Source organism: Scyliorhinus torazame, chromosome 5, assembly GCF_047496885.1.
Source record: "Scyliorhinus torazame isolate Kashiwa2021f chromosome 5, sScyTor2.1, whole genome shotgun sequence".
Taxonomy (NCBI): Eukaryota; Metazoa; Chordata; class Chondrichthyes; order Carcharhiniformes; family Scyliorhinidae; genus Scyliorhinus; species Scyliorhinus torazame.
In genome coordinates, this window is record NC_092711.1 from 89,248,362 (window position 1) to 89,275,870 (window position 27,509).

At 46.2% G+C, this 27,509-nt stretch overlaps 1 protein-coding gene across 3 annotated transcripts in view; it reads right to left on the reverse strand.

Moving 5' to 3' along the window:
- Positions 1–27,241, reverse strand: part of LOC140418851 (uncharacterized) — a 30,467-nt gene extending 3,226 nt beyond the window's left edge. Inside the window, exons 1-4 of one of the 3 annotated variants that reach the window (XM_072502490.1) lie at positions 27,185–27,241; positions 26,401–26,507; positions 9,880–15,246; positions 1,979–3,184 (exon numbers count right to left, since the gene is read on the reverse strand). In XM_072502490.1, coding sequence (XP_072358591.1) covers positions 14,164–15,126 — 963 coding nt within the window. In that variant the 5' untranslated portion in view covers positions 15,127–15,246; positions 26,401–26,507; positions 27,185–27,241 and the 3' untranslated portion in view covers positions 1,979–3,184; positions 9,880–14,163. Of the gene's footprint in view, positions 1–11; positions 3,185–9,879; positions 15,247–26,400; positions 26,508–27,184 lie in introns of those variants that run through there. The other 2 variants (XR_011945370.1, XR_011945372.1) reach the window with 2 other exon arrangements.
- Positions 27,242–27,509: the final 268 nt, after the last annotated feature.

Genomic DNA, 27,509 nt, shown 5'->3' on the forward strand with positions numbered 1-27,509 from the left:
ACAAACGTTACCTCTGTTTCTCTTGCCACAGATGTGGCATGGTGGCACAGTAGTTAGCACTGTTGCCTCACAGCGCCAGCGACCTGGGTTCAATTCCAGCCTTGGGTAACTGCACATTCTCCACGTGTCTGTGTTGGTTCCCTCCGGGTGCTCCAGTTTTCTCCCACCGTCGAAAGATGTGCCGGTTTGGTGGATATGCTATACTAAATTGCCCCTCCGTGTCCAAAGATGAAGTGGGGTTACGGGGAGAGGTTGGGGGAAGTGCACCTGGGTGTGGAGCTCTTTTGTAGGGTTGGTGCAAGCTCGATGGGCCGAATGGTCTCCTTCTGCACTGTAGGGATTCTATGATGCTGCCAGACCTGTTGGTTTAATCTCGCATTTTCTGTTTTTACTTGACATTACGCACCTTTTTAATCTACTAATTATATTTATTGAACCACTGTACCATCAACTACCAGGAGCAGTGTGTTGATGCTTCAGCCATTCCGGCCTCGGATGACTGTGTAGAGTTTGCACATTCTCCCCATGTCTGTGTGGATTCCCATCGGGTGCTCCAGTTTTCTCCCACAGTCCAAAGATGTGCAGGTTAGGTGGATTGACCATGCTAAATTGCCCTTAGTGGCCAAAAAAAGGATCGGTGGGGTTACTGGATTATGGGGATAGGGTGGAGGCATGGGTTTGAGTGGGGTGCTCTTTCCAAGGGCTAGTGCAGGCTTGATGGGCTGAATAACCTCCTTTTGCACTGTTAGTTTTATCATTCAGTCGAATTCTCTCTCTCTCAATCTCACCCGATTGGTGTCTGGTGGTAAATCCGTGACAATAGCACAGTGGTTAGCACTGTTGCTTCACAGCACCTGGGTCCCCAGTTCGATTTCCACTTGGGTTACTGTCTACGTAGAGTCTGCACATTCTCCCCATGTCTGCGTGGGTTACCTCCCACACAGGTGCCAGAATGTAGCGACTAGAAGATTTTCACAGTAACTTCATTGCAGTGCTAATGTAAGCCTACATGTGACAATAATAAAGATTATTATTAGGTGTTTGTGTATTTTAAGGAGCAGGTAGAACTTTTTGGTTCTCCTGGTTGTGCCGTCAGATATTCCATCTGTTTGTGGCTAATGTGTCTGGAGTCTTTCAGTTCTTCCGCCTCCAATTCCCTTCCTGCCTCGTGTATATGGGTCTCGGTAGCTTGGTGTGATATGTGTTGTTTGGTTGTCTGTCTGTCTCCAGCAGGTATTGTTGTCTCTCGATAATGACTGTGCTGCTATCCTTGTCTTCTGGTCTTATGAACATTTCCGTGTTGCATCCAAGCTCCCAGATTGTCTGTCTTTCTCTCCGGGTAAGATTCTGTTTGTCTCTTGTATTTCACTGTGACAGGGCAGACCTGATTGAAGGGATTCAAACATGGGAGTTCTGGAAAAATATGGGCAAGGATTTGGGACGTGACAACATGTTCAAAGAGTTTGGAGAGGAGAGGGAGGTTGAAGATGGGGCAGTAATTTATAAGGATGGCAGGATCAAGGGTTGTTTTATTGAGGAAGGGGTGATGATGGCAGATTTGAAGGACAGAGGGACAGTACCTGAAGAGAGAGAAATGTTGACAATATCCATGGACACAGGGTAGTTTGCTGATCAGTAGCTTAGTGGGAATAGGGTCGGTGGAGCAAGAGCTGGGTCTCATGGACAAGATGAGCTCTAAGGGGGCGTGAGGGGAGATGAGAGAGAAACTAGAGAAAGATGTGAGTTTAGGGCTCGGGAAAGGATGACATTTAGAGACAGTTTGGTCCGGTGGGCTCGTGGAAGGGAGGGAAGCAGCAGAGGCAGCTGATCGGATTTACTCAATCTCAGTCACAAAGAAACTCCACAAGCTCCTCACACTTCTTGTTGGTGGTGAGGATGGAAGAGACAGGGGAGAGCGAGAGTACTTCAAAAGGAACTAACTTGTGTCAGAGATATTAGAAAGTTTCAACACTGCGTATTTAACACAAATCTAATTTATTTGACTTTTAGCCAGAATATTAGCCCCTGTAAATTGTCTGGAGTTTGTTATCAGCAGAAAGAGACACAAATGAACATGGTTCAGTCCTGAATATGAGTTAACAGCAAAATCCAATCACTGTGGTTACTTGTGGCCTCTTTGGTGTTTCAGCAGGTGGGATGACTGAGTGAATTTCTTCCCACACTCTGAGCAGGTGAATGGTCTCTCCCCAGTGTGAATTCGCTGGTGTGTAGACAGAGCAGATGGCCAAGTGAATCCCTTCCCACACTTGGAGCAGGTGAATGGCCTCACCCCAGTGTGAATTTGCTGGTGTGTCAGCAAGTTGGTTAACTGAGTGAATCCCTTCCCACAGTTGGAGCAGGCAAATGGTCTCACCCCAGTGTGAATTCGCTGGTGCTTCTGCAGCTGGGACGACTTAGTGAATCCCTTCCCACACTTGAAGCAGGCGAATGGTCTCTCTCCGGTGTGAATTCGCTGATGTACAATGAGGTCAGATCATTGTCTGAACCCAGTCCCACAGTGAGAGCACTTAAACGGTCTCTCGTCAGTGTGAACACGTTGATGGCTCATCAGATCCCCAGAACTTTTATAGCACTTTCCACAGACTGGACATTGAAACGGTCTCTCATCAGTATGAACTCGCTGGTGTCTCAGCAGGTGGGATGAAATAGTAAATGCCTTCCCACACTTGGAGCAGGTAAATGGTCTCTCCCCAGTGTGAACTCGCTGGTGACTCAGCAGGTGGGTTGAAATGGCAAATCCCTTCCCACACTTGGAGCAGGTAAATGGTCTCTCCCCAGTGTGAACTCGCTGGTGTGTGGACAGAGTGGATGACTCGGTGAATCCCTTCCCACACTTGGAGCAGGTGAATGGTCTCTCCCCAGTGTGACTGCGTCGATGAGTTTCCAGCTTGGATGGGTAAGTGAATCCTTTCCCACAGTCCGCACATTTCCACGGTTTCTCCTCAGTGTGACTGCATTTGTGTCTCGTGAGGCCTGATGATAGATTGAATCCTCGTCCACACACACGACACGTGTACGGTTTCTCCCCACTGTGAGCGAGGCTTTTTCCTTCCATGTTCAAAGTACGATGATATTCAGGATATGATAAATTGAGAACTCTGTCAGATCCTGATGTGATGCTTGGTTTGAGTTTCCGGACTTTGAAGCCTCCTCTTCGAACACCCTGTGAAACGGATTCAAAACAGAAAATAGGGAGTGAGAGAGAACCCACAAAAACACAAAAGCAGGTTGTGAAATTGAGCTGAATGAATGAAGGAATTTATAGTATTCCTACCATTCGGTTACCAGCAGCATTTTGCGATTACTGGAACTCAGTAGAACTTTAAGTTAAAACTTCTCAGGTGCCAATAGAAATTGTTTTATTTGTCTTCTATCGATTACAATTTGAAAGTCATTTAAAAGGCAATTCATAGACAATTTGAAGCTTTTAAAAGAATCAAAGTAAGAGGAATGGCAGGGAAGGGAGTGCAATGTTCCTCCTGCAGGATGTTTGAGGTGAGGGATGCAGTTAGTGTCCCTGCTGATTTTACCTGCAGGAAGTGCTGCCATCTCCAGCTCCTCCAAGACCGAGTTAGGGAACTGGAGCTGGAGTTGGAAGAACTTCGGATCATTCGGGAGGCAGAAGGGGTCATAGATAGCAGCTTCAGGGAATTAGTTACACCAAAGATTGGAGATAGGTGGGGAACTGTAAGAGGGACTGGGAAAAAGCAGTCAGTGCAGGGATCCCCTGCGGTCGTTCCCCTGAGAAACAAGTATACCGCTTTGGATACTTGTGGGGGGGGGGGACTTACCAGGGGTAAGCCATGGGGTACGGGCCTCTGGCACGGAGTCTGTCCCTGTTGCTCAGAAGGGAAGGGAGGGAGAGGAGCAGAGCATTAGTAATTGGGGACTCTATAGTCAGGGGCACAGATAGGAGATTTTGTGGGAGCGTGAGAGACTCACGTTTGGTATGTTGCCTCCCAGGTGCAAGGGTACGTGATGTCTCGGATCGTGTTTTCCGGGTCCTTAGGGGGGAGGGGGAGCAGCCCCAAGTCGTGGTCCACATTGGCACTAACGACATAGGTAGGAAAGGGGACAAGGATGTCAGGTAGGCTTTCAGGGAGCTAGGATGGAAGCTCAGAACTAGAACAAACAGAGTTGTTATCTCTGGGTTGTTGCCCGTGCCACGTGATAGTGAGATGAGGAATAGGAAGAGAGAGCATTTAAACACGTGGCTACAGGGATGGTGCAGGCGGGAGGGATTCAGATTTCTGGATAACTGGGGCTCTTTCTGGGGAAGGTGGGACCTCTACAGACAGGGTGGTCTACATCTGAACCTGAGGGGCACAAATATCCTGGGGGGGAGATTTGTTAGTGCTCTTTGGGGGGGTTTAAACTAATGCAGCAGGGGCATGGGAACCTGGATTGTAGTTTTAGGGTAAGGGAGAATGAGAGTATAGAGGTCAGGAGCACAGATTTGACGTCGCAGGAGGGGGCCAGTGTTCAGGTAGGTGGTTTGAAGTGTGTCTACTTCAATGCCAGGAGTATACAAAACAAGGTAGGGGAACTGGCAGCATGGGTTGGTACCTGGGACTTCGATGTTGTGGCCATTTCGGAGACATGGATAGAGCAGGGACAGGAATGGATGTTGCAGGTTCCGGGGTTTAGGTGTTTTAGTAAGCTCAGAGAAGGAGGCAAAAGAGGGGGAGGTGTGGCGCTGCTAGTCAAGAGCAGTATTACGGTGGCGGAGAGGATGCTAGATGGGGACTCTTCTTCCGAGGTAGTATGGGCTGAAGTTAGAAACAGGAAAGGAGAGGTCACCCTGTTGGGAGTTTTTTATAGGCCTCCTAATAGTTCTAGGGATGTAGAGGAAAGGATGGCGAAGATGATTCTGGATAAGAGCGAAAGTAACAGGGTAGTTATTATGGGAGACTTTAACTTTCCAAATATTGACTGGAAAAGATATAGTTCGAGTACAATAGATGGGTCGTTTTTTGTACAGTGTGTGCAGGAGGGTTTCCTGAAACAATATGGTGACAGGCCAACAAGAGGCGAGGCCACGTTGGATTTGGTTTTGGTTTTGGGTAATGAACCAGGCCAGGTGTTGGATTTGGAGGTAGGAGAGCACTTTGGGGACAGTGACCACAATTCGGTGACGTTTACGTTAATGATGGAAAGGGATAAGTATACACCGCAGGGCAAGAGTTATAGCTGGGGGAAGGGCAATTATGATGCCATTAGACGTGACTTGGGGGGGATAAGGTGGAGAAGTAGGCTGCAAGTGTTGGGCACACTGGATAAGTGGGGCTTGTTCAAGGATTAGCTACTGCGTGTTCTTGATAAGTATGTACCGGTCAGACAGGGAGGAAGGCGTCGAGCGAGGGAACCGTGGTTTACCAAGGAAGTGGAATCTCTTGTTAAGAGGAAGAAGGAGGCCTATGTGAAGATGAAGTGTGAAGTTTTGGTGGGGCGATGGATAGTTACAAGGTAGCGAGGAAGGATCTAGAGAGCTAAGACGAGCAAGGAGGGGACATGAAAAGTATTTGGCAGGAAGGATCAAGGAAAACCCAAAAGCTTTCTATAGGTATGTCAGGAATAAGCGAATGACTAGGGAAAGAGTAGGACCAGTCAAAGACAGGGATGGGAAATTGTGTGTGGAGTCTGAAGAGATAGGCGAGATACTAAATGAATATTTTTCGTCAGTATTCACTCTGGAAAAAGATAATGTTGTGGAGGAGAATGCTGAGCCCCAGGCTAATAGAATAGATGGCATTGAGGTTCGTAGGGAAGAGGTGTTGGCAATTCTGGACAGGCTGAAAATAGATAAGTCCCCGGGACCTGATGGGATTTATCCTAGGATTCTCTGGGAGGCCAGGGAAGAGATTGCTGGACCTTTGGCTTTGATTTTTATGTCATCATTGGCTACTGGAATAGTGCCAGAGGACTGGAGGACAGCAAATGTGGTCCCTTTGTTCAAAAAGGCGAGCAGAGACAACCCCGGCAACTATAGACCGGTGAGCCTCACGTCTGTAGTGGGTAAAGTCTTGGAGGGGATTATAAGAGACAAGATTTATAATCATCTAGATAGGAATAATATGATCAGGGATAGTCAGCATGGCTTTGTGAAGGGTAGGTCATGCCTCACAAACCTTATTGAGTTCTTTGAGAAGGTGACTGAACAGGTAGACGAGGGTAGAGCAGTTGATGTGGTGTATATGGATTTCAGCAAAGCGTTTGATAAGCTTCCCCATGGTAGGCTATTGCAGAAAATACGGAGGCTAGGGATTGAGGGTGATTTAGAGATGTGGATCAGAAATTAGCTAGCTGAAAGAAGACAGAGGGTGGTGGTTGATGGGAAATGTTCAGAATGGAGTACAGTCACAAGTGGAGTACCACAAGGATCTGTTCTGGGGCCGTTGCTGTTTGTCATTTTTATCAATGACCTAGAGGAAGGCGCAGAAAGGTGGGTGAGTAAATTTGCAGACGATACTAAAGTCAGTGGTGTTGTCGATAGTGTGGAAGGATGTAGCAGGTTACAGAGGGATATAGATAAGCTGCAGAGCAAGGCTGAGAGGTGGCAAATGGAGTTTAATGTAGAGAAGTGTGAGGTGATTCACTTTGGAAGGAATAACAGGAATGCGGAATATTTGGCTAATGGTAAAGTTCTTGAAAGTGTGGATGAGCAGAGGGATCTAGATGTCCATGTACATAGATCCCTGAAAGTTGCCACCCAGGTTGATCGGGTTGTGAAGAAGGCCTATGGAGTGTTGGCCTTTATTGGTAGAGGGATTGAGTTCCGGAGTCGGGAGGTCATGTTGCAGCTGTACAGAACTCTGGTACAGCCGCATTTGGAGTATTGCGTACAGTTCTGGTCACCGCATTATAGGAAGGACGTGGAGGCTTTGGAGCGGGTGCAGAGGAGATTTACCAGGATGTTGCCTGGTATGGAGGGAAAATCCTATGAGGAAAGGCTGATGGACTTGAGGTTGTTTTCGTTGGAGAGAAGAAGGTTAAGAGGAGACTTAATAGAGGCATACAAAATGATCAGGGGGTTGGATAGGGTGGACAGTGAGAGCCTTCTCCCGCGGATGGATATGGCTGGCACGAGGGGACATAACTTTAAACTGAGGGGTAATAGATATAGGACAGAGGTCAGAGGTAGGTTCTTTACGCAAAGAGTAGTGAGGCCGTGGAATGCCCTACCTGCTACAGTAGTGAACTCGCCAACATTGAGGGCATTTAAAAGTTTATTGGATAAACATATGGATGATAATGGCATAGTGTAGGTTAGATGGCTTTTGTTTCGGTGCAACATCGTGGGCCGAAGGGCCTGTACTGCGCTGTATTGTTCTATGTTCTATGTAAAGACAATCTCTTCTTGCTTAGGCAGACAGCTCAACAATAAGTTTTAAAAGTCAAAGTCTGAAAATGAAATGTAAAAAAAGAGAGAGAGCTAATCTTCAGCTTCAAACCAACAAAACAAAAACTAATCTAAAACTAAACTCCACCTAAACTAAAACACCAAAAACACACACACACTAAAAACACACACACAAAAACGGCGGGGGAAACTTCTTCAGTTATACCCTTTCATATCTGTCTTACGTCATCTAATCACACCCCAATACAATCCTAATTGGTTTGGGTTAGACTCAAACACATTTGATTGGACGGCAAGCCGTCCATCTTCAATGTGCAACATTCGTTTTAATTGTTTCATGTCTGAATACTTGTGCATGTTATGGAATGCGATATTCTGCTTTATCTTTACCAGCAAAAACTGGTCTGCTGACTTAGCTATTATCTGCATTCTGATCAATGGTGCCTTCATATTACTGTGGCATTGTTATGGTGTAGCTCTGTCCTTGATCTGACAGAACAAGTATAGTGTCAAATTGTCTTGCAACTGTGCTGTTTTAATCTATGATGGAATTATGCTGTTTCATGCAGTTTTTGTGTCTCTGTATGATCAGAGATGACCTGAGGTTATAAGTGAATTTAAAATGAGTATCTAAAACTGGGGCTTAATATTTATGCTTAAACAGTTATCTTTTACCTATACTAGTTGTATTAGAAATACCTGGCTTCTACAGTCGGCCCTTTGAAAAGTCGAAAGATTAAGTGAGATATATCAGAATAAGATAAAAGACATCATTAATGCGACAGGATAGGTAAAAGCGCAAAGAATAACTCATTAATATTGTCATTGCAGTTTTAAACAAAAGAATGGACACTTGGCATTGCAACAGGCATTTCAAAATAATTATTATAATTAATAAATTAATCAAATTTGATACTACTGATTCAGTGTTAATAAATTAAATAATATGTTAATAGTCAAATAGTTGATTGATCAGTAACATTTGAACAATAGTATTTCATCTCAAATTCCTCAATTGGGGGTGCAGTTGGGTTAGTTTGAATCATTCTGATAGTTGGTCCCCTGCGTTTAGCGAATAGTTCTTTGATGCACTTAGCACATTGGTATGTTATGTAAATGATGAATACAGCTACACAGGAGAATAGGATTATTCTTATTGTGGACATTCCAGTGTGTCCAAGGCACTCGCAAATTTTATCCCAGAGAGAGATAAATTGGGGTGGATCAAGTTTTTTTTAATTTCTTTTTGGATATGTAATGCCAAATCTTTAACTTCTTTAGAGTTATCGGGAATGAAAGTGCAACATTCTGCACCAATTAGGGTGCAGGTGCCACCCTTTTCAGCTAGCACATAGTCAAGTGCCATTCGATTTTGTAATACCATGGTTTGAATTGCTCGCATTTCGTCAGAAATCTAGGGCAGTGGCGGTGTAATCGGCTACGTTTTGTAAGATGGTTGTTATTTCATTCAATTCATTCTCCATCCTCATTTCCCAATAGAAAGGAATCATTCTAGCATAAATTGCATCTCTTAAGGTAATGGAACCTATTTCTTCGAGCAGCTGCTTCTGAAGCATGACGGAGATTAGTCACATGACGAATGGCGGGTACAATGTATCCTAAATAGCAAGATCCTGACCAGGATCTTGGGAGCCAGGGATATGGTTTATTATCACAAATAAAATAAGTTACATTATAAGCCGAATATAAGTAAATATATTCTAAGAACTATCGGTCTTTGAATGTTTTATTATTTTTGAGGTTAGGTATGCCTGTTATCCTTGAGGACCGCAGAACTCTTTGTAAGCGATCATTTGTACATTTATAAGCTGTGTTAACATCTACATAATTAGTACAAACACTATTACCCATTTGTATCCCTTTAGGGTTCTTACTGATGAGGCAAATTGATCCTTTTTGTTTAATATTAGTTGGGAGGTTAAGATGTTGAGGTTTTTTTTTGTCAAGGTTATATTTTTTTTTGTCAAGGTTATATTTAAGTACCTGAAAAGGTATTTAGTGGATAGCCTGCAGATTTCTATAAGTTAATAGATTTTTGGATGTGAATCTGGTACGACATTTACAAAGCCAGTCAAAAAACTGAAAATGAGTCATTACGGTTGTATTATGGTTAACATTTTACAGATCTTAACATTGATATACTGATTGAAAATTGATATCATGATTACATAATTCAGCAATAAACAATTAATAATAATAACTTCATGTACACAAATAAAATGATTATACAATAAAAAGTTGAACATATGATCTAGTAATAAATGGTAAAATTATTATCAAAATTGTCAGGTGGCCCCTCAGCAAAATAAAGATGGCGGCCGTGGAACTGGGCCTGATACCAGATAAAATCTCCGCAGCTGCAAACGCGGGATTTGCAGCGCCTTATTCCGGCCTTGTGACCGGCAGGAGGTGTTTATGAAGCTTTCACTCCCTCCCCACCCCGACTCCATTCCTCCCTCCGCCTCACCAACTCTCACCGCCCCAAACAGCCACTCCCGCACTCTCAGACCTCCAAGCAAAGTGACATTGCGCATGCTCCAGATACAGCCCCTCATTGCATCTGCGCACTGGACTCCTGTGGAGTAAATAGGGCACATTCACAGCCGCAGGGAATGTTGGGTAATAGCCGTACCATTGACATCGCAAACAGTTAATACAAAATAACGAGATTACCAATAAAAATAATCAAACAAATTATCAATGTGTATTCTGCTGTTCTTCATTTCTCAAAATGATTAAATGCTGCTCTCCTGTGGAACAATGCAGAACTTAAGGTTTTTTCCCCAATGGGTCTTTCCTCTCTCCTCCCCAGAAGATGCAAACACTTGCTGGGTTCAATCCCAGAATCAGTAATTCCTCTATCTCCTTCCCACTTGCTCATGATACTGAATGTTCAGTGTTATCTAAAATGATCCAGCACAGATGGAAGTAACTCGGCACATCATGTCTGTACTGACTCTGTACAAGAGCTACCACTTTTCCTGGTTAAATTCCATTTGCCACTGTTCTGCCCATATAACCAGCCCATCTGTATCATGCTGTAATTTAAGGCTTTTGTCTTTGTTAGTTTCCACACCAACAATTTTCCATCTGCAAACTTATCGATTATACCTTCACATATTTCAAATCCTCGATTTTTTTATATAATTACTATTGTTGGCTGAGGATGCACAAGGTCTCCATCAGCACCTGAGCCTGTGTTTCTTTCCTGTGAGACAATCAAAAGCTTTAATTACCCTGGAGAAACAATGCTGAAAAAGCTGACGTTCTAGCCAAGGCTAATAACTGGGTGCTGCCTTGCCTGTCTCTGAATGTACTCCACTACTGCCTGTTCACTCCCCACTTATGTAATAAATATTGACCGTAATGACTGGGAAGTGTTTACTGACAATCAGTCGCTATCATGACAACGTGCCCATCAAACTGCATCATTAGGGCAGCAGAGTAGCACAGTGGTTAGCACTGTTGCTTCACAGCACCAGGGTCTGGGTTCGACTACCGCTTGGGTCACTGCCTGTGCAGAGTCTGCACATTCTCCCCGAAAGACATGTTTGTTAGGTGAATTGGACGTTCTGAATTCACCTGAACAGGCGCTGCAGTGTGGCGACTAGGGGATTTTCACAGTAACTTCATTGAAGTGATAATGTAAGCCTACTTATGACAATAAAGGTTATTATTATTTTTTAAATTGATGTTCTTGTAAAATATTGAACTGTTATATTTACTTTCGTAATGGAGGTGTCATGTGAAGAATGTGTCAGTCAGGAAGGATTGTCAGTGAGGATTAATCAGCATTTTCTAATGGGCGATGTTAATCAGAGTAAGTGTTCAGACACTGAATTGTAGAGTTTTTTACAAAGGCAATTTAGGACTAAGTAAAAATTCATTATTGTATTGTTCACCAGTTTCTTTGGGAGTTCTTAAATCGAAGGATCGGATCACTGTTGCTTTTAAAAAGGGACCCTGCCATCACACAAACCAACATGTATCTTGAAGATTAAACTCCAGCCAGTTAACGTATGAAGAAAGTTAATAATAATTTTTATTGTCTCAAGTAAGCTTACATTAACACTGCAATGAAGTTACTGTGAAAAGCCCCAAGTCGCCACATTCCGGCGCCCGCTTGGGTACACTGAGCGAGAATTCAGAATGTCCAATTCACCTAACAGCATGTGTTTCGGGACTTGTGGGAGCAACAGACTCTAACGAATATGGTTCAGTCCAGGGGAGGAAACCAGAGCACCCGGAGGAAACCCATGCACACACAGAGAACGTGCAGACTCCGCACAGACAGTGACACAAGCCAGGAATCAAATCTGGGACCTTGGTGCGGTGAAGCAACAGTGCTAAACACTGTGCCACCGTGCCGTCCACAAGACTGTGATGCGAGTAGGAGCATTAAGGTTCAGACAGGATAATACCACGAGAAAAGATAGAGAGACAACAGAAATGCAGGAAGACATCAATAGACTGATCAGCCGGCTAGGAAGGTTGCAATCTGAGGTCAATCCAGAGAAGCGCGGGGTAATAAATACATTTGGGAGGACAAATGCGGCAAAGGGAAAGAATATGAATGGTTTGACAGTGAGGTGTAGAGGGACAGAGGGGCCTAAGAGTGCAAGTCCACAGATCCCTGAAGGTGACAGGAGAGGTAGATACGGTGATTGTAAAGGCAGAGAGGATACTTCATTCACGGGGACATAGAGTACTAGAGCAGGGAATATTCCCAGCAATTTCTATTGGAGGAAAGACCTGAAACCCCTCTCTCCACAGATGCTGCCAGAGCTGCTGAGTATTTCCAGCATTTTCTGATTTTATTATAAGATCAGGGAGGTTATACTGGAGCTGTCCAAAATACTAGTTAAACCACAGCTGTCCAAAACACTAGTTAAACCACAGCTGTCCAAAACACTAGTTAAACCACAGCTGCATTACTGAGTACAGGTCTGGTCACCACATTACAGGAAGGATGTGTTCATACCAGAGAGGATGCAGAGGAGATTGATGAGGATGGTGACGCAAATGGAGAATTTTAACAATGAGGAAAGATTGGAGAGGCCGAGGTGGTTTTCTGTGGAACAGAGAACGCTGAGGAGAGATTAACTGAGGTGTTTAATATTATGAGGGGCCCGGATAGAATGGATAAGAAGAATCTATATCAATAACCAAGGGGTTTAGATTTAAAGTAATCAGCAGAGGGTTGGGAGTGGAAGGGGGTAATCATTTCAGTGGTGGGAGTCTAGAACTCACTGTCTGATAGAGTCATAGAAGCAGAAATCCCGATCACTTTAAAATAAATGTCTTGGATATCCAATTGAAGGACTGGGACACACAGGGCAATCCACTGAGACCTGCAAAATAGGATTAAGCTGAATAGCTCCACTTCAGCCAGCACACACACAATGGGCCAAATGGCCTCTATCTATACCAGAACTTTGAGGTTTTTACTTTGTTGTTGGAGTTTGTTTCTGATGATAATAACCTCTAAGGGATTGGAGTTTAACATTCTAGATATTGGTGAAATAAATCAGCTGTTTTAAACACGTTGCAGATTTTTGTCTTTCCTGCCTGAGTGTTTAACATCACCTGGCTGGAGCTCAGAAAGGACAATCTCACCTCATAGAATCAGAGAATTTACAGGGCAGGAGGCCATTCGGCCCATTGAGTCTGTGCCAGCCCTTGGAAAGAGCATCCTACTTAAGCCCACACCTCCACCCTACCCCCATAACCCAGTAACCCCACCTAATCTTTTGGACACGAAGGGCAATTCAGCATAGTCAATCCACCTAATCTGCACATCTTTGGAGTATGGGAGGAAACCGGAGCACCCGGAGGAAAGCCACACAGACACGGGGAGAACGTGCAGACTCTGCACAGACAGTGATCCAAGCCAGGAATCGAACCCGGGTTCCTGGCGCTGTGAAGCAACGGTGCTACCCACTGTGCTACCGTGCCACCCTTGCATCCAAGCTCCCGGATTGTCTGTCTTTCTCTCCGGGTAAGATTCTGTTTGTCTCTTGTATTTCACTGTGACAGGACAGACCTGATTGAAGGGATTCCAACATGGGAGTTCTGGGAAAGCTGGGCAAGGATTTGGGAGGTGACAACATGTTCAAATATTTGGAGAGGAGAGGGATGGAGCAGTAATTTGTAAGGAAGGCAGGGTCAAGGACCTGTTTTATTGAGGAGGGGGTGGTGATGGCAGATTTGAAGGACAGAGGGACAGTACCTGAAGAGAGAGAAATGTTGACAATATCCATGGACACAGGGTAGTTGGCTGATCAGTCGCTTAGTGGGAATAGGGTCGATGGAGCAGGAGCTGGGTCTCATGGACAAGATGAGCTCTGAGAACCCATGAGGGGAGATGGGAGAGAAACTAGAGAGAGATGTGGGTTCAGGGCTCGGCAAAGGATGAAATTTAGAGACAGTTTGGTTCGATGGGCTCATGGAAGGGAGGGAAGCAGCAGAGGCAGCTGATCGGATTTACTCAATCTCAGTCACAAAGAAGCTCCACAAGCTCCTCACACTTCTTGTTGGAGGTGAGGATGGAAGAGACAGGGGAGAGCGAGAGTACTTCAAAAGGAACTAACTCGTGTCAGAGATATTAGAAAGTTTCAACACTGCGCATTTAACACAAATCTAATTTATTTGACTTCTAGCCAGAATATTAGCCCCTGTAAATGGGCTGGAGTTTGTGATCAGCAGAAAGTGACCCAAACGAACATGGTTCAGTCCTGACTGCGAGGAACAGCAAAATCCAATCACTGTAGGTACGTGTGGTCTCGCTGGTGTCTCAGCAGGTGGGATGAAGTGGCGAATCCCTTCCCACACTTGGAGCAGGTGAATGGTCTCTCCCCAGTGTGAATTTGCTGGTGCTTCCGCAGTGCGGATGACTCAGTAAATCCCTTCCCACACTCTGAGCAGGTGAATGGCCTCTCCCCAGTGTGAATTCGCTGGTGACTCAGCAGGTGGGATGTCTTAGTGAATCCCTTCCCACGCTTGGAGCAGGTGAATGGTCTCTCCCCAGTGTGAACTCGCTGCTGTGTGGACAGATTAGATGACTCAGTGAATCTCTTCCCACACTCGGAACAGGCGAATGGTCTCTCCCCAGTGTGGATTCGCTGATGTACAGTGAGGTTCGATGATCGCCTGAACCCTGTCCCGCAGTGAGAGCACCTGAACGGTCTCTCATCAGTGTGAACACGTTGATGGCGTATCAGATCCCCAGAACTTCTAAAGCACTTCCTGCAGTCTGGACATTGAAACGGCCTCTCCCCAGTGTGAACTAGCTGGTGTCTCAGCAGTAGGGATGACTGAGTGAATCCTTTCCCACACTCTGAGCAGGTGAATGGCCTCTCCCCAGTGTGAATTCGCTGATGTGCAGTGAGGTGAGATGATTTTCTGAACCCAGTCCCACAGTAAGAGCACCTAAACGGTCTCTCCCCAGTGTGAACTCGCTGGTGTGTGGACAGGTCAGATGACTGAGTGAATCCCTTCCCACACTCGGAGCAGGTGAATGGTCTCTCCCCAGTGTGACTGCGTCGATGAGTTTCCAGCTGGGATGGGGAAGTGAATCCTTTCCCACAGTCCTCACATTTCCATGGTTTCTCCTCAGTGTGAGTGCATTTGTGGCTTGTGAGGCCTGATAATCGAGTGACTCCTCGTCCATACACACAACATGTGTACGGTTTCTCCCCACTGTGAACAATGCTTTTTCCTTCCATGTTCAATGTTATTGCGATGATATTCAGGATATGATAAATTGAGGACTCTGTCAGATCCTGATGTGATGCTTGGTTTGTGCTTCCGGACTTTGAAGCCTCCCCTTCGAACACCCTGTGAAACTGATTTAAAACAGAAAATAGGGAATGAGAGAGAACCCACAAAAAACACAAAGGCAGGTTATGAAATTTAGAAATGAATCTGGTCATTTGTGGGGCCGGCACTGGGAAAAAGTGACCATGAAAATGGCTGGATTGTTATAAAACCCAATTGACCTCTTTGGGAGGAGAGAGAAAGAGGCGAAGAGGGATTTTGTATATCTACAAGACATATTAAGAGAGTAGTTGGCAAAGCATGTTCGACCTTGAGCTTCATAAATAGAAATATTGATATTGAAACGATGCTTTTGGTGGCACGGTGGTTAGCACTGCTACCTCACAGCGCCAGGGACCCGGGTTCAATTCCGGCCTCGGTGACTGTCTCTGTGGAGTTTGCACTTTCGCCCCGTGTCTGCGTGGGTTTCCACCCGGTGCTCAGGTTTCCTCCAACAGTCCAAAGAAGGGAAAGTTAGGTGGATTGGCCTTGATAAATTGCCCATTAGTGTCCAGGGATGTGCAGGTTCGGTGGGGCTATGGGGTTACAGGGACAGGGTCGGAGTGTGGGCCTAGGCAGGGTGCCCTTTCAGAGAATTGGTGCAGACTTGATGGACCGAATGGCCTCCTGCTTCACTGCAGGAATTCTATGGTTCTAATTCTATTCTATGAATCTTTATAAAGCTCTGGTCACCACTCTTCAGGAAGAATGGAAAGGCTGTTGAGAAGGTGCAGAGGAGATTTACCAGAATGGTTCCAGCAAAGGAGGTTGAGGGGAGATTTGATTCAAGTACACAAGATTACGCCAGGTTTCCATTGGGTGGACAAAGAAACTCTGTTTCCATTCACTGATCATACAAGCACTAGGGAGACAGATTTAAAGTTTTGGGTAAAACCTGGATTGAACTATAAAAGATCCTGAGGGTTCTTGACAGGGTGGATGTGGAGAGAATGTTTCCTCTTGTGGGAGAATCGAGAACGAGGGCAAAATAAGGAGTCACCCATTTAAGATGAGATGAGGATTTTTTATTCTCTTGAGGGTTGTAAGATTTTGAAACTCACGTCCTTAAAAGGCAGCGGAAGCAGAGACCTTGAATATTTTTAAGGCAGAGCTGGATAGATTCTTCATGAGCAAGGGGGTGAAAGGTTATCAGGGGTAGGCAGGAATGTAGAGTTGAGGTTAGAATGAGATCAGCCGCAATCTTATTGAATGCTGAGCAGGCTCGAGGGGCCAAGTGGCCTGATCCTAGTTTGTATGTAAAAGGTACAGGAGATATGAGGTGATATGAGATATATGTTTTTACAAAAGCGAGCAGCAATACCTGATACTTGCTGCCTATGAGGGAGTTTGAAAATAGATCCATGAATCATTTGATTTCCAAAGGAAATTGGATAGATATTTGAGGGAAATAAACATGCGAGGATAGAAGGGTAGAGCAGGAGAATAGGACTGACTGGATTGCTCCAGAGAGCTAGCATGGATTCAATGGGCCAAATGCCATTCTCTGTACCATCATGTCTCTGACTCTTTTGTGAAGTCTAGTTTTGTAATTTAACCCCGGGGGGGTTCAGATATCACTCAGGTAAATCTGTGCTACACTCCCTCCGAGGTCATTCTATCCTTCCTCAGGTTTGTTGCCCAGAACTGAACACAGTTCTCCAGGTTTGGTCTAACCAGGGTTTGTGAATCTCGGGGCTTTTCCAGTCACACTGAGACCTGAAATCTTCCCTCACAGACAGAACAGACAAACCTTTTACCTTCCACACCCAGATGCTGCTGAAATTCAGGTTCTGATGAATCAGGTGACTCTGTCAGATCGCGATGTGACGTTTGGTTTGCTTTTCCCATCTGTTAAACCTCTACTCCATACTACCTCATTAGGGTGGAGTATCACCCTAATGAGGTAGTATGGGTTGAAGTCAGAAATAGGAAAGGAGCAGTCACCTTGTTAGGAGTTTTCTATAGGCCCCCCAATAGTAGCAGAGATGTGGAGGAACAGATTGGGAAACAGATTTTGGAAAGGTGCAGAAGTCACAGGGTTGTAGTCATGGGTGACTTTAACTTCCCAAATATTGAGTGGAAACTCTTTAGATCAAATAGTTTGGATGGTGTGGTGTTTGTGCAGTGTGTCCAGGAAGCTTTTCTAACACAGTATGTAGATTGTCCGACCAGAGGAGGGGCAATATTGGATTTAGTACTTGGTAATGAACCAGGGCAGGTGATAGATTTGTTAGTGTGGGAGCATTTTGGAGATAGTGACCACAATTCTGTGACTTTCACTTTAGTAATGGAGAGGGATAGGTGCGTGCAACAGGGCAAGGTTTACAATTGGGGGAAGGGTAAATACGATGTTGTCAGACAAGAATTGAAGTGCATAAGTTGGGAACATAGGCTGTCAGGGAAGGACACAAGTGAAATGTGGAACTTGTTCAAGGAACAGGTACTACGTGTCCTTGATATGTATGTCCCTGTCAGGCAGGGAAGAGATGGTCGAGTGAGGGAACCATGGTTGACAAGAGAGGTTGAATGTCTTGTTAAGAGGAAAAAGGAGACTTATGTAAGGCTGAGGAAACAAGGTTCAGACAGGGCATTGGAGGGATACAAGATAGCCAGGATGGAACTGAAGAAAGGGATTAGGAGAGCTAAGAGAGGGCATGAACAATCTTTGGCGGGTAGGATCAAGGAAAACCCCCAAGGCCTTTTACACATAGGTGAGAAATATGAGAGTGACTAGAGCGAGGGTAGGTCCGATCAAGGACAGTAGCGGGAGATTGTGTATTGAGTCTGAAGAGATAGGAGAGGTCTTGAACGAGTACTTTTCTTCTGTATTTACAAATGAGAGGGGCGATATTGTTGGAGAGGACAGTGTGAAACAGATTGGTAAGCTCGAGGAAATACTTGTTAGGAAGGAAGATGTGTTGGGCATTTTGAAAAACTTGAGGATAGACAAGTCCCCCGGGCCTGACGGGATATATCCAAGGATTCTATGGGAAGCAAGAGATGAAATTGCAGAGCCGTTGGCAATGATCTTTTCGTCCTCACTGTCAACAGGGGTGGTACCAGGGGATTGGAGAGTGGCGAATGTCGTGCCCCTGTTCAAAAAAGGGACTAGTGATAACCCTGGGAATTACAGGCCAGCTAGTCTTACTTCGGTGGTAGGCAACGTAATGGAAAGGGTACTAAAGGATAGGATTTCTGAGCATCTGGAAAGACACTACTTAATTAGGGATAGTCAGCACGGATTTGTGAGGGGTAAGTCTTGCCTTACAAGTCTTATTGAATTCTTTGAGGAGGTGACCAAGCATGTGGATGAAGGTAAAGCAGTGGATGTAGTGTACAGGGATTTTAGTAAGGCATTTGATAAGGTTCCCCATGGTAGGCTTCTGCAGAAAGTAAGGAGGCATGGGATAGTGGGAAATTTGGCCAGTTGGATAACGAACTGGCTAACCGATAGAAGTCAGAGAGTGGTGGTGGATGGCAAATATTCAGCCTGGATCCCAGTGGGATCAGTTCTGGGTCCTCTGCTGTTTGTGATTTTCATTAATGACTTGGATGAGGGAGTTGAAGGGTGGGTCAGTAAATTTGCAGACGATACGAAGATTGGTGGAGTTGTGGATAGTGAGGAGGGCTGTTGTCGGCTGCAAAGAGACATAGATAAGATGCAGAGCTGGGCTGAGAAGTGGCAGATGGAGTTTAACCCTGAAAAGTGTGAGGTTGTCCATTTTGGAAGGACAAATATAGAACATAGAACATAGAACAATACAGCGCAGTACAGGCCCTTCGGCCCACGATGTTGCACCGAAACAAAAGCCATCTAACCTACACTATGCCATTATCATCCATATGTTTATCCAATAAACTTTTAAATGCCCTCAATGTTGGCGAGTTCACTACTGTAGCAGGTAGGGCATTCCACGGCCTCACTACTCTTTGCGTAAAGAACCTACCTCTGACCTCTGTCCTATATCTATTACCCCTCAGTTTAAAGTTATGTCCCCTCGTGCCAGCCATATCCATCCGCGGGAGAAGGCTCTCACTGTCCACCCTATCCAACCCCCTGATCATTTTGTATGCCTCTATTAAGTCTCCTCTTAACCTTCTTCTCTCCAACGAAAACAACCTCAAGTCCGTCAGCCTTTCCTCATAAGATTTTCCCTCCATACCAGGCAACATCCTGGTAAATCTCCTCTGCACCCGCTCCAAAGCCTCCACGTCCTTCCTATAATGCAGTGACCAGAACTGTACGCAATACTCCAAATGCGGCCGGACCAGAGTTCTGTACAGCTGCAACATGACCTCCCGACTCCGGAACTCAATCCCTCTACCAATAAAGGCCAACACTCCATAGGCCTTCTTCACAACCCTATCAACCTGGGTGGCAACTTTCAGGGATCTATGTACATGGACACCTAGATCCCTCTGCTCAGCCACACTTTCAAGAACTTTACCATTAGCCAAATATTCCGCATTCCTGTTATTCCTTCCAAAGTGAATCACCTCACACTTCTCTACATTAAACTCCATTTGCCACCTCTCAGCCCAGCTCTGCAGCTTATCTATATCCCTCTGTAACCTGCTACATCCTTCCACACTATCGACAACACCACCGACTTTAGTATCATCTGCAAATTTACTCACCCACCCTTCTGTGCCTTCCTCTAGGTCATTGATAAAAATGACAAACAGCAACGGCCCCAGAACAGATCCTTGTGGTACTCCACTTGTGACTGTACTCCATTCTGAACATTTCCCATCAACCACCACCCTCTGTCTTCTTTCAGCTAGCCAATTTCTGATCCACATCTCTAAATCACCCTCAATCCCCAGCCTCCGTATTTTTTGCAATAGCCTACCATGGGGAACCTTATCAAACGCTTTGCTGAAATCCATATACACCACATCAACTGCTCTACCCTCGTCTACCTGTTCAGTCACCTTCTCAAAGAACTCAATAAGGTTTGTGAGGCATGACCTACCCTTCACAAAGCCATGCTGACTATCCCTGATCATATCATTCCTATCTAGATGATTATAAATCTTGTCCCTTATAATCCCCTCCAAGACTTTACCCACTACAGACGTGAGGCTCACCGGTCTATAGTTGCCGGGGTTGTCTCTGCTCCCCTTTTTGAACAAAGGGACCACATTTGCTGTCCTCCAGTCCTCTGGCACTATTCCTGTAGCCAATGATGACATAAAAATCAAAGCCAAAGGTCCAGCAATCTCTTCCCTGGCCTCCCATAGAATCCTAGGATAAATCCCATCAGGTCCCGGGGACTTATCTATTTTCAGCCTGTCCAGAATTGCCAACACCTCTTCCCTACGTACCTCAATGCCATCTATTCTATTAGCCTGGGGCTCAGCATTCTCCTCCACAACATTATCTTTTTCCTGAGTGAATACTGACGAAAAATATTCATTTAGTATCTCGCCTATCTCTTCAGACTCCACACACAATTTCCCATCCCTGTCCTTGACTGGTCCTACTCTTTCCCTAGTCATTCGCTTATTCCTGACACACCTATAGAAAGCTTTTGGGTTTTCCTTGATCCTTCCTGCCAAATACTTCTCATGTCCCCTCCTTGCTCGTCTTAGCTCTCTCTTTAGATCCTTCCTCGCTACCTTGTAACTATCCATCGCCCCAACCGAAACTTCACACTTCATCTTCACATAGGCCTCCTTCTTCCTCTTAACAAGAGATTCCACTTCCCTGGTAAACCACGGTTCCCTCGCTCGACGCCTTCCTCCCTGTCTGACCGGTACATACTTATCAAGAACACGCAGTAGCTGATCCTTGAACAAGCCCCACTTATCCAGTGTGCCCAACACTTGCAGCCTACTTCTCCACCTTATCCCCCCCAAGTCACGTCTAATGGCATCATAATTGCCCTTCCCCCAGCTATAACTCTTGCCCTGCGGTGTATACTTATCCCTTTCCATCATTAACGTAAACGTCACCGAATTGTGGTCACTGTCCCCAAAGTGCTCTCCTACCTCCAAATCCAACACCTGGCCTGGTTCATTACCCAAAACCAAATCCAACGTGGCCTCGCCTCTTGTTGGCCTGTCAACATATTGTTTCAGGAAACCCTCCTGCACACACTGTACAAAAAACGACCCATCTATTGTACTCGAACTATATCTTTTCCAGTCAATATTTGGAAAGTTAAAGTCTCCCATAATAACTACCCTGCTACTTTCGCTCATATCCAGAATCATCTTCGCCATCCTTTCCTCTACATCCCTAGAACTATTAGGAGGCCTATAAAAAACTCCCAACAGGGTGACCTCTCCTTTCCTGTTTCTAACTTCAGCCAATACTACCTCGGAAGAAGAGTCCCCATCTAGCATCCTCTCCGCCACCGTAATACTGCTCTTGACTAGCAGCGCCACACCTCCCCCTCTTTTGCCTCCTTCTCTGAGCTTACTAAAACACCTAAACCCCGGAACCTGCAACATCCATTCCTGTCCCTGCTCTATCCATGTCTCCGAAATGGCCACAACATCGAAGTCCCAGGTACCAACCCACGCTGCCAGTTCCCCTACCTTGTTTCGTATACTCCTGGCATTGAAGTAGACACACTTCAAACCACCTACCTGAACGCTGGCCCCCTCCTGCGACGTCAAATCTGTGCTCCTGACCTCTATACTCTCATTCTCCCTTACCCTAAAACTACAATCCAGGTTCCCATGCCCCTGCTGCATTAGTTTAAACCCCCCCAAAGAGCACTAACAAATCTCCCCCCCAGGATATTTGTGCCCCTCAGGTTCAGATGTAGACCATCCTGTCTGTAGAGGTCCCACCTTCCCCAGAAAGAGCCCCAGTTATCCAAAAATCTGAAACCCTCCCGCCTGCACCATCCCTGTAGCCACGTGTTTAAATGCTCTCTCTCCCTATTCCTCATCTCACTATCACGTGGCACGGGCAACAACCCAGAGATAACAACTCTGTTTGTTCTAGTTCTGAGCTTCCATCCTAGCTCCCTGAAAGCCTGCCTGACATCCTTGTCCCCTTTCCTACCTATGTCGTTGGTGCCAATGTGGACCACGACTTGGGGCTGCTCCCCCTCCCCCCTAAGGACCCGGAAAACACGATCCGAGACATCACGTACCCTTGCACCTGGGAGGCAACATACCAAACGTGAGTCTCTCACGCTCCCACAAAATCTCCTATCTGTGCCCCTGACTATAGAGTCCCCAATTACTAATGCTCTGCTCCTCTCCCCCCTTCCCTTCTGAGCAACAGGGACAGACTCCGTGCCAGAGGCCCGTACCCCATGGCTTACCCCTGGTAAGTCCCCCCCCACACAAGTATCCAAAGCGGTATACTTGTTTCTCAGGGGAACGACCGCAGGGGATCCCTGCACTGACTGTTTTTTCCCAGTCCCTCTTACAGTTACCCACCTCTCTCCAATCTTTGGTGTAACTAATTCCCTGAAGCTGCTATCTATGACCCCTTCTGCCTCCCGAATGATCCGAAGTTCTTCCAACTCCAGCTCCAGTTCCCTAACTCGGTCTTGGAGGAGCTGGAGATGGCAGCACTTCCTGCAGGTAAAATCAGCAGGGACACTAACTGCATCCCTCACCTCAAACATCCTGCAGGAGGAACATTGTACTCCCTTCCCTGCCATTCCTCTAACTTTCTACCAAGATCTGGCTAACAACTAAATTAAATTTTTATAAAAAATAATAATAATATAATAAAAATATGGTACTTACCTCAGACCAATGGGTTTTATTATTAGGTTAGAGGAGGAGGGCGGGTGGGAGACACTACACGTGTAGTGTCTCGGGTTTCCTCTCCACCAGAATTTATTGGTGAGGGTCTTCCCAGACGTCCGCGGGTCGACTTCCTGATCCCGCCTAAAAAACTAATTTAAAGAAAAGAGAAAAAGTCTCAGCTCCTGCTGAAACTGACTCACCACTCACCAGCTGCTCTCACGCCGCCGAAATCGACTGGCCTGCCCCTGCAAAGAGAAGTGCTTTTAAAGGTTGACTTACCTCCCAGCACCCTCCTTCCGCAATGCTCCCGCTGAAACTGACTAACCAGCTGCTCTCACGCCGCCGAAATCGACTGGCCTGCCCCTGCAAAGAGAAGTGCTTTTAAAGGTTGACTTACCTCCCAGCACCCTCCTTCCGCAATGCTCCCGCTGAAACTGACTAACCAGCTGCTCTCACGCCGCCGAAATCGACTGGCCTGCCCCTGCAAAGAGAAGTGCTTTTAAAGGTTGACTTACCTCCCAGCACCCTCCTTCCGCAATGCTCCCGCTGAAACTGACTAACCAGCTGCTCTCACGCCACCGAAATCGACTGGCCTGCCCCTGCAAAGAGAAGTGCTTTTAAAGGTTGACTTACCTCCCAGCACCCTCCTTCCGCAATGCTCCCGCTGAAACTGACTCACCAGCTGCTCTCACGCCGCCGAAATCGACTGGCCTGCCCCTGCAAAGAGAAGTGCTTTTAAAGGTTGACTTACCTCCCAGCACCCTCCTTCCGCAATGCTCCCGCTGAAACTGACTAACCAGCTGCTCTCACGCCGCCGAAATCGACTGGCCTGCCCCTGCAAAGAGAAGTGCTTTTAAAGGTTGACTTACCTCCCAGCACCCTCCTTCCGCAATGCTCCCGCTGAAACTGACTAACCAGCTGCTCTCACGCCGCCGAAATCGACTGGCCTGCCCCTGCAAAGAGAAGTGCTTTTAAAGGTTGACTTACCTCCCAGCAACCTCCTTCCGCAATGCTCCCGCTGAAACTGACTCACCAGCTGCTCTCACGCCGCCGAAATCGACTGGCCTGCCCCTGCAAAGAGAAGTGCTTTTAAAGGTTGACTTACCTCCCAGCACCCTCCTTCCGCAATGCTCCCGCTGAAACTGACTAACCAGCTGCTCTCACGCCGCCGAAATCGACTCAATATGAATGTGGAATACAGGGTTAACGGTAGAGTTCTTGGCAATGTGGAGGAGCAGAGAGATCTTGGGGTCTATGTTCATACATCTGTGTACAGTACTGGTCGCCTCATTTTGGGAAGGATGTGGAAGCTTTGGAAAAGGTGCAAAGAAGATTTACCAAGATGTTGCCTGGAATGGAGAGTAGGTCTTACGAGGAACGGTTGAGGGTGCTAGGCCTTTTCTCATTAGAACTGAGAAGGATGAGGGGCGACTTGATAGAGGTTTATAAGATGATCAGGGGAATAGATAGAGTAGACAGTCAGAGACTTTTCCCCCGGGTGGAACACACCATTACAAGGGAACATAAATTTAAGGTGAAAGGTGGAAGATATAGGAGGGATATCAGAGGTAGGATCTTTACCCAGAGAGTAGTGGGGGCATGGAATGCACTGCCTGTGGAAGTAGTTGAGTCGGAAACATTAGGGACCTTCAAGCAGCTATTGGATAGGTACATGGATACGGTAAAATGATATAGTGTAGATTTATTTGTTCTTAAGGGCAGCACGGTAGCATTGTGGATAGCACAATTGCTTCACAGCTCCAGGGTCCCAGGTTCGATTACGGCTTGGGTCACTGTCTGTGCGGAGTCTGCACGTCCTCCCCGTGTCTGCGTGGGTTTCCTCCGGGTGCTCCGGTTTCCTCCCACAGTCCAAAGATGTGCAGGTTAGGTGGATTGGCCATGATAAATTGCCCTTAGTGTCCAAAATTGCCCTTGGTGTTGGGTGGAGGTGTTGAGTTTGGGTAGGGTGCTCTTTCCAAGAGCCAGTGCAGACTCAAAGGGCCGAGTGGCCTCCTTCTACACTGTAAATTCAATGTAAATCTATGATTAATTAGGACAAAGGTTCGGCACAACATCCACGGTCAGCTGGTTGACTCTTAAAATGCTCTCTGAGGTACACTCAGTTCAAGGGCAATTAGTGCTGGGCAGTGAATGCTGGCCCAGCCAGCGACACCCACATCCCATGAATGAATACAAAAGAAAATCTGCCATCCTTACCTGGTCTGGCCGACACGATTCCAACCCACAGCAATGTGGTTGACTCTTTAAATGCCCTCCGAGATGGCCGAGCAAGTCACTCTGTTTAAGGGTAATTAGGGATGGGCAATAAATGTTGGCCCAGCCAGTGACTCCCACAAATGATTAAAATAAAATTCTGGAGACTCCAGTCAGTCAATCCGGGAGAGTTGGCATCCGGTCCAGGCTCGCAGCACATGCGCCCTGCGGCTCCTTGTCCTCTGTAAAGATGGCGGCCAGTAACCCGGGCCTGTCACCGCTCAGCTCTCACTCTGTTTGGTGCTGTTTAAGACGGGACCGTTAACATTTTCCTCGGGAGTTGAAGCCTCCACGGGGTATTTATGAAGCCTCCCGGCTCACTCCTCAGCTTCTATTGCTCCCCGATCACCCACCCGCTCCAATCTTGAAAGTCGCTCGATTGTTTCTTTCCCTCTCCTCGCACGGTCAGCGACAGCCTGAACTGCGCAGGCACAAGTCACAGCCCGAACGCCGCATGCTCCAGTCACAGCCGGACTCTGCACATGGGCGAGGAGCTTCTGTCATGTGGATAGAGCACATTCTCAGCTATTACACACATTGGGTAATAAACCCACTATTGGAATGGATATGTTTGATTTAAATTATGCTTTGCGAACTGATTACGATTAGTAACATTGGGCCAAGGCAACACCCACATCCCAAGAACAAATAAAGGAAAGTTGGCAGTTAGAAAGGCAAATGCAATGTTCGCATTCATTTCAAGAGAGCTACAATACAAAATGAATGGGGATGAGAAACATATCAGCCATGATCAAATGGCAAACTCGAAAACTCGATGGGCTGAATGGCCTAATTGTGCTTCTCTATCTTTTTTTTTTAAATGAGGGAATCTCATCGAAACATTTGTAAAATAATTGTTGGAATCCATCCCAGACCTGGATACAGATCAATTGATTCTTGGAGGGGACTTCAATTGTGTTCTGGATCATAAATGGATTGGTCCAAGCTGATTCAAACACAACAAAAACATGAGAAAGGAATGAAACCGGACGGACCACCCGGCATCGACCCAGGCACCAGAAACGACAACGGCAAACCCAGCAAAAGATTTTTAAAATCTGTTCCCATCAGTAGATTGTAAAAGGATTACGGGACACAGATTTAAGATTGCGAGCAAGATCTACAGGGGAGATAGGAGGTAGACATTTTATACAGTGAGTGATAATGATATGGAATTCAATGCTTACACACAAAGGTCGATAATCTCCAGGTCCTGGTAACTCGAACAGTGGTGTTAGAATTTGATGTGAAGATTGGTTGTGGGTTTCTTGTCTGTGAATCCCTTTCTAAGCCCCTGTGAAAGAAGTTTACAAAGGCATCACTGTCAGCCCAGAAATGAAATTCAGGAAGATAAATATTTCCCCTGGCTTGAATTTGCTGTGTGTAAATCCTCCCCTACTAATCCCTTGTAAAAAGAGTTTCCAAAATTAATCACCATCAGTCCGTCATTTCATTTCATTTCACATGGGACAGAATGTCTAATAAGACAGTGAAATCCGGAGAGCAGGATTTGCTTCCTTTTCTTTAACAGCCTCCCCGAACAGGCGCCGGAATGTGGCGACTAGGGACTTTTCACAGTCACTTCATTTGAAGCCTACTTGTGACAAGCGATTTTCATTTCATTCATTTTCAGCTCTGCCACCGCTTCGCATCATCAACAAGACATTGGGACTCAAAGACTAATCCAGGTTGATGGACAAGTTGTCTCCAATCTGAACAATGGGGAACAAGCTCCTCCCACTCATTGAAACATCGCCCCCGACAAACACGGCAAACGCGCATGCGCCCTGATGCACATCCAATCAAGATGGCGGCCGTTAACCCGAGCCGAAGATGAGGAGCTGCAGCCCCGCTCGGTACAAACGGGGTCCCGTAAACCTTTCCGAGGTTTGCGATTTCAACAACTTTACACAACGTTTCCGCCCGCTCCCGCGATCTCTCGCTCCCTCCATATTGTTAAACGCCTCTTACCAATTTACGATCTAAAAAAGACTTCCTTCTCCATCGCCATTACCCACACTGCGCATGCTTCAATCACAGCGGGCCCGCCCCTCATTTACTCCGATTGGTTGGAGGACTCGCTGCCCCCGGTCGGTCGTCCAGTCCCGCCCCTCCTCTTCCTATTGGTCCGGAGCTGCCGTCAATCACCTGGGCATTGTGAGGCAGATTTCAGGCTGACTCGCTGATTGTTCAATAATCATAGAGGTGCAATCATAGAATTTACAGTGCAGAAGGAGGCCATTCGGCCCATCGAGTCTGCACCGGCTCTTTGAAAGAGCACCCTACTTAAGCCCAC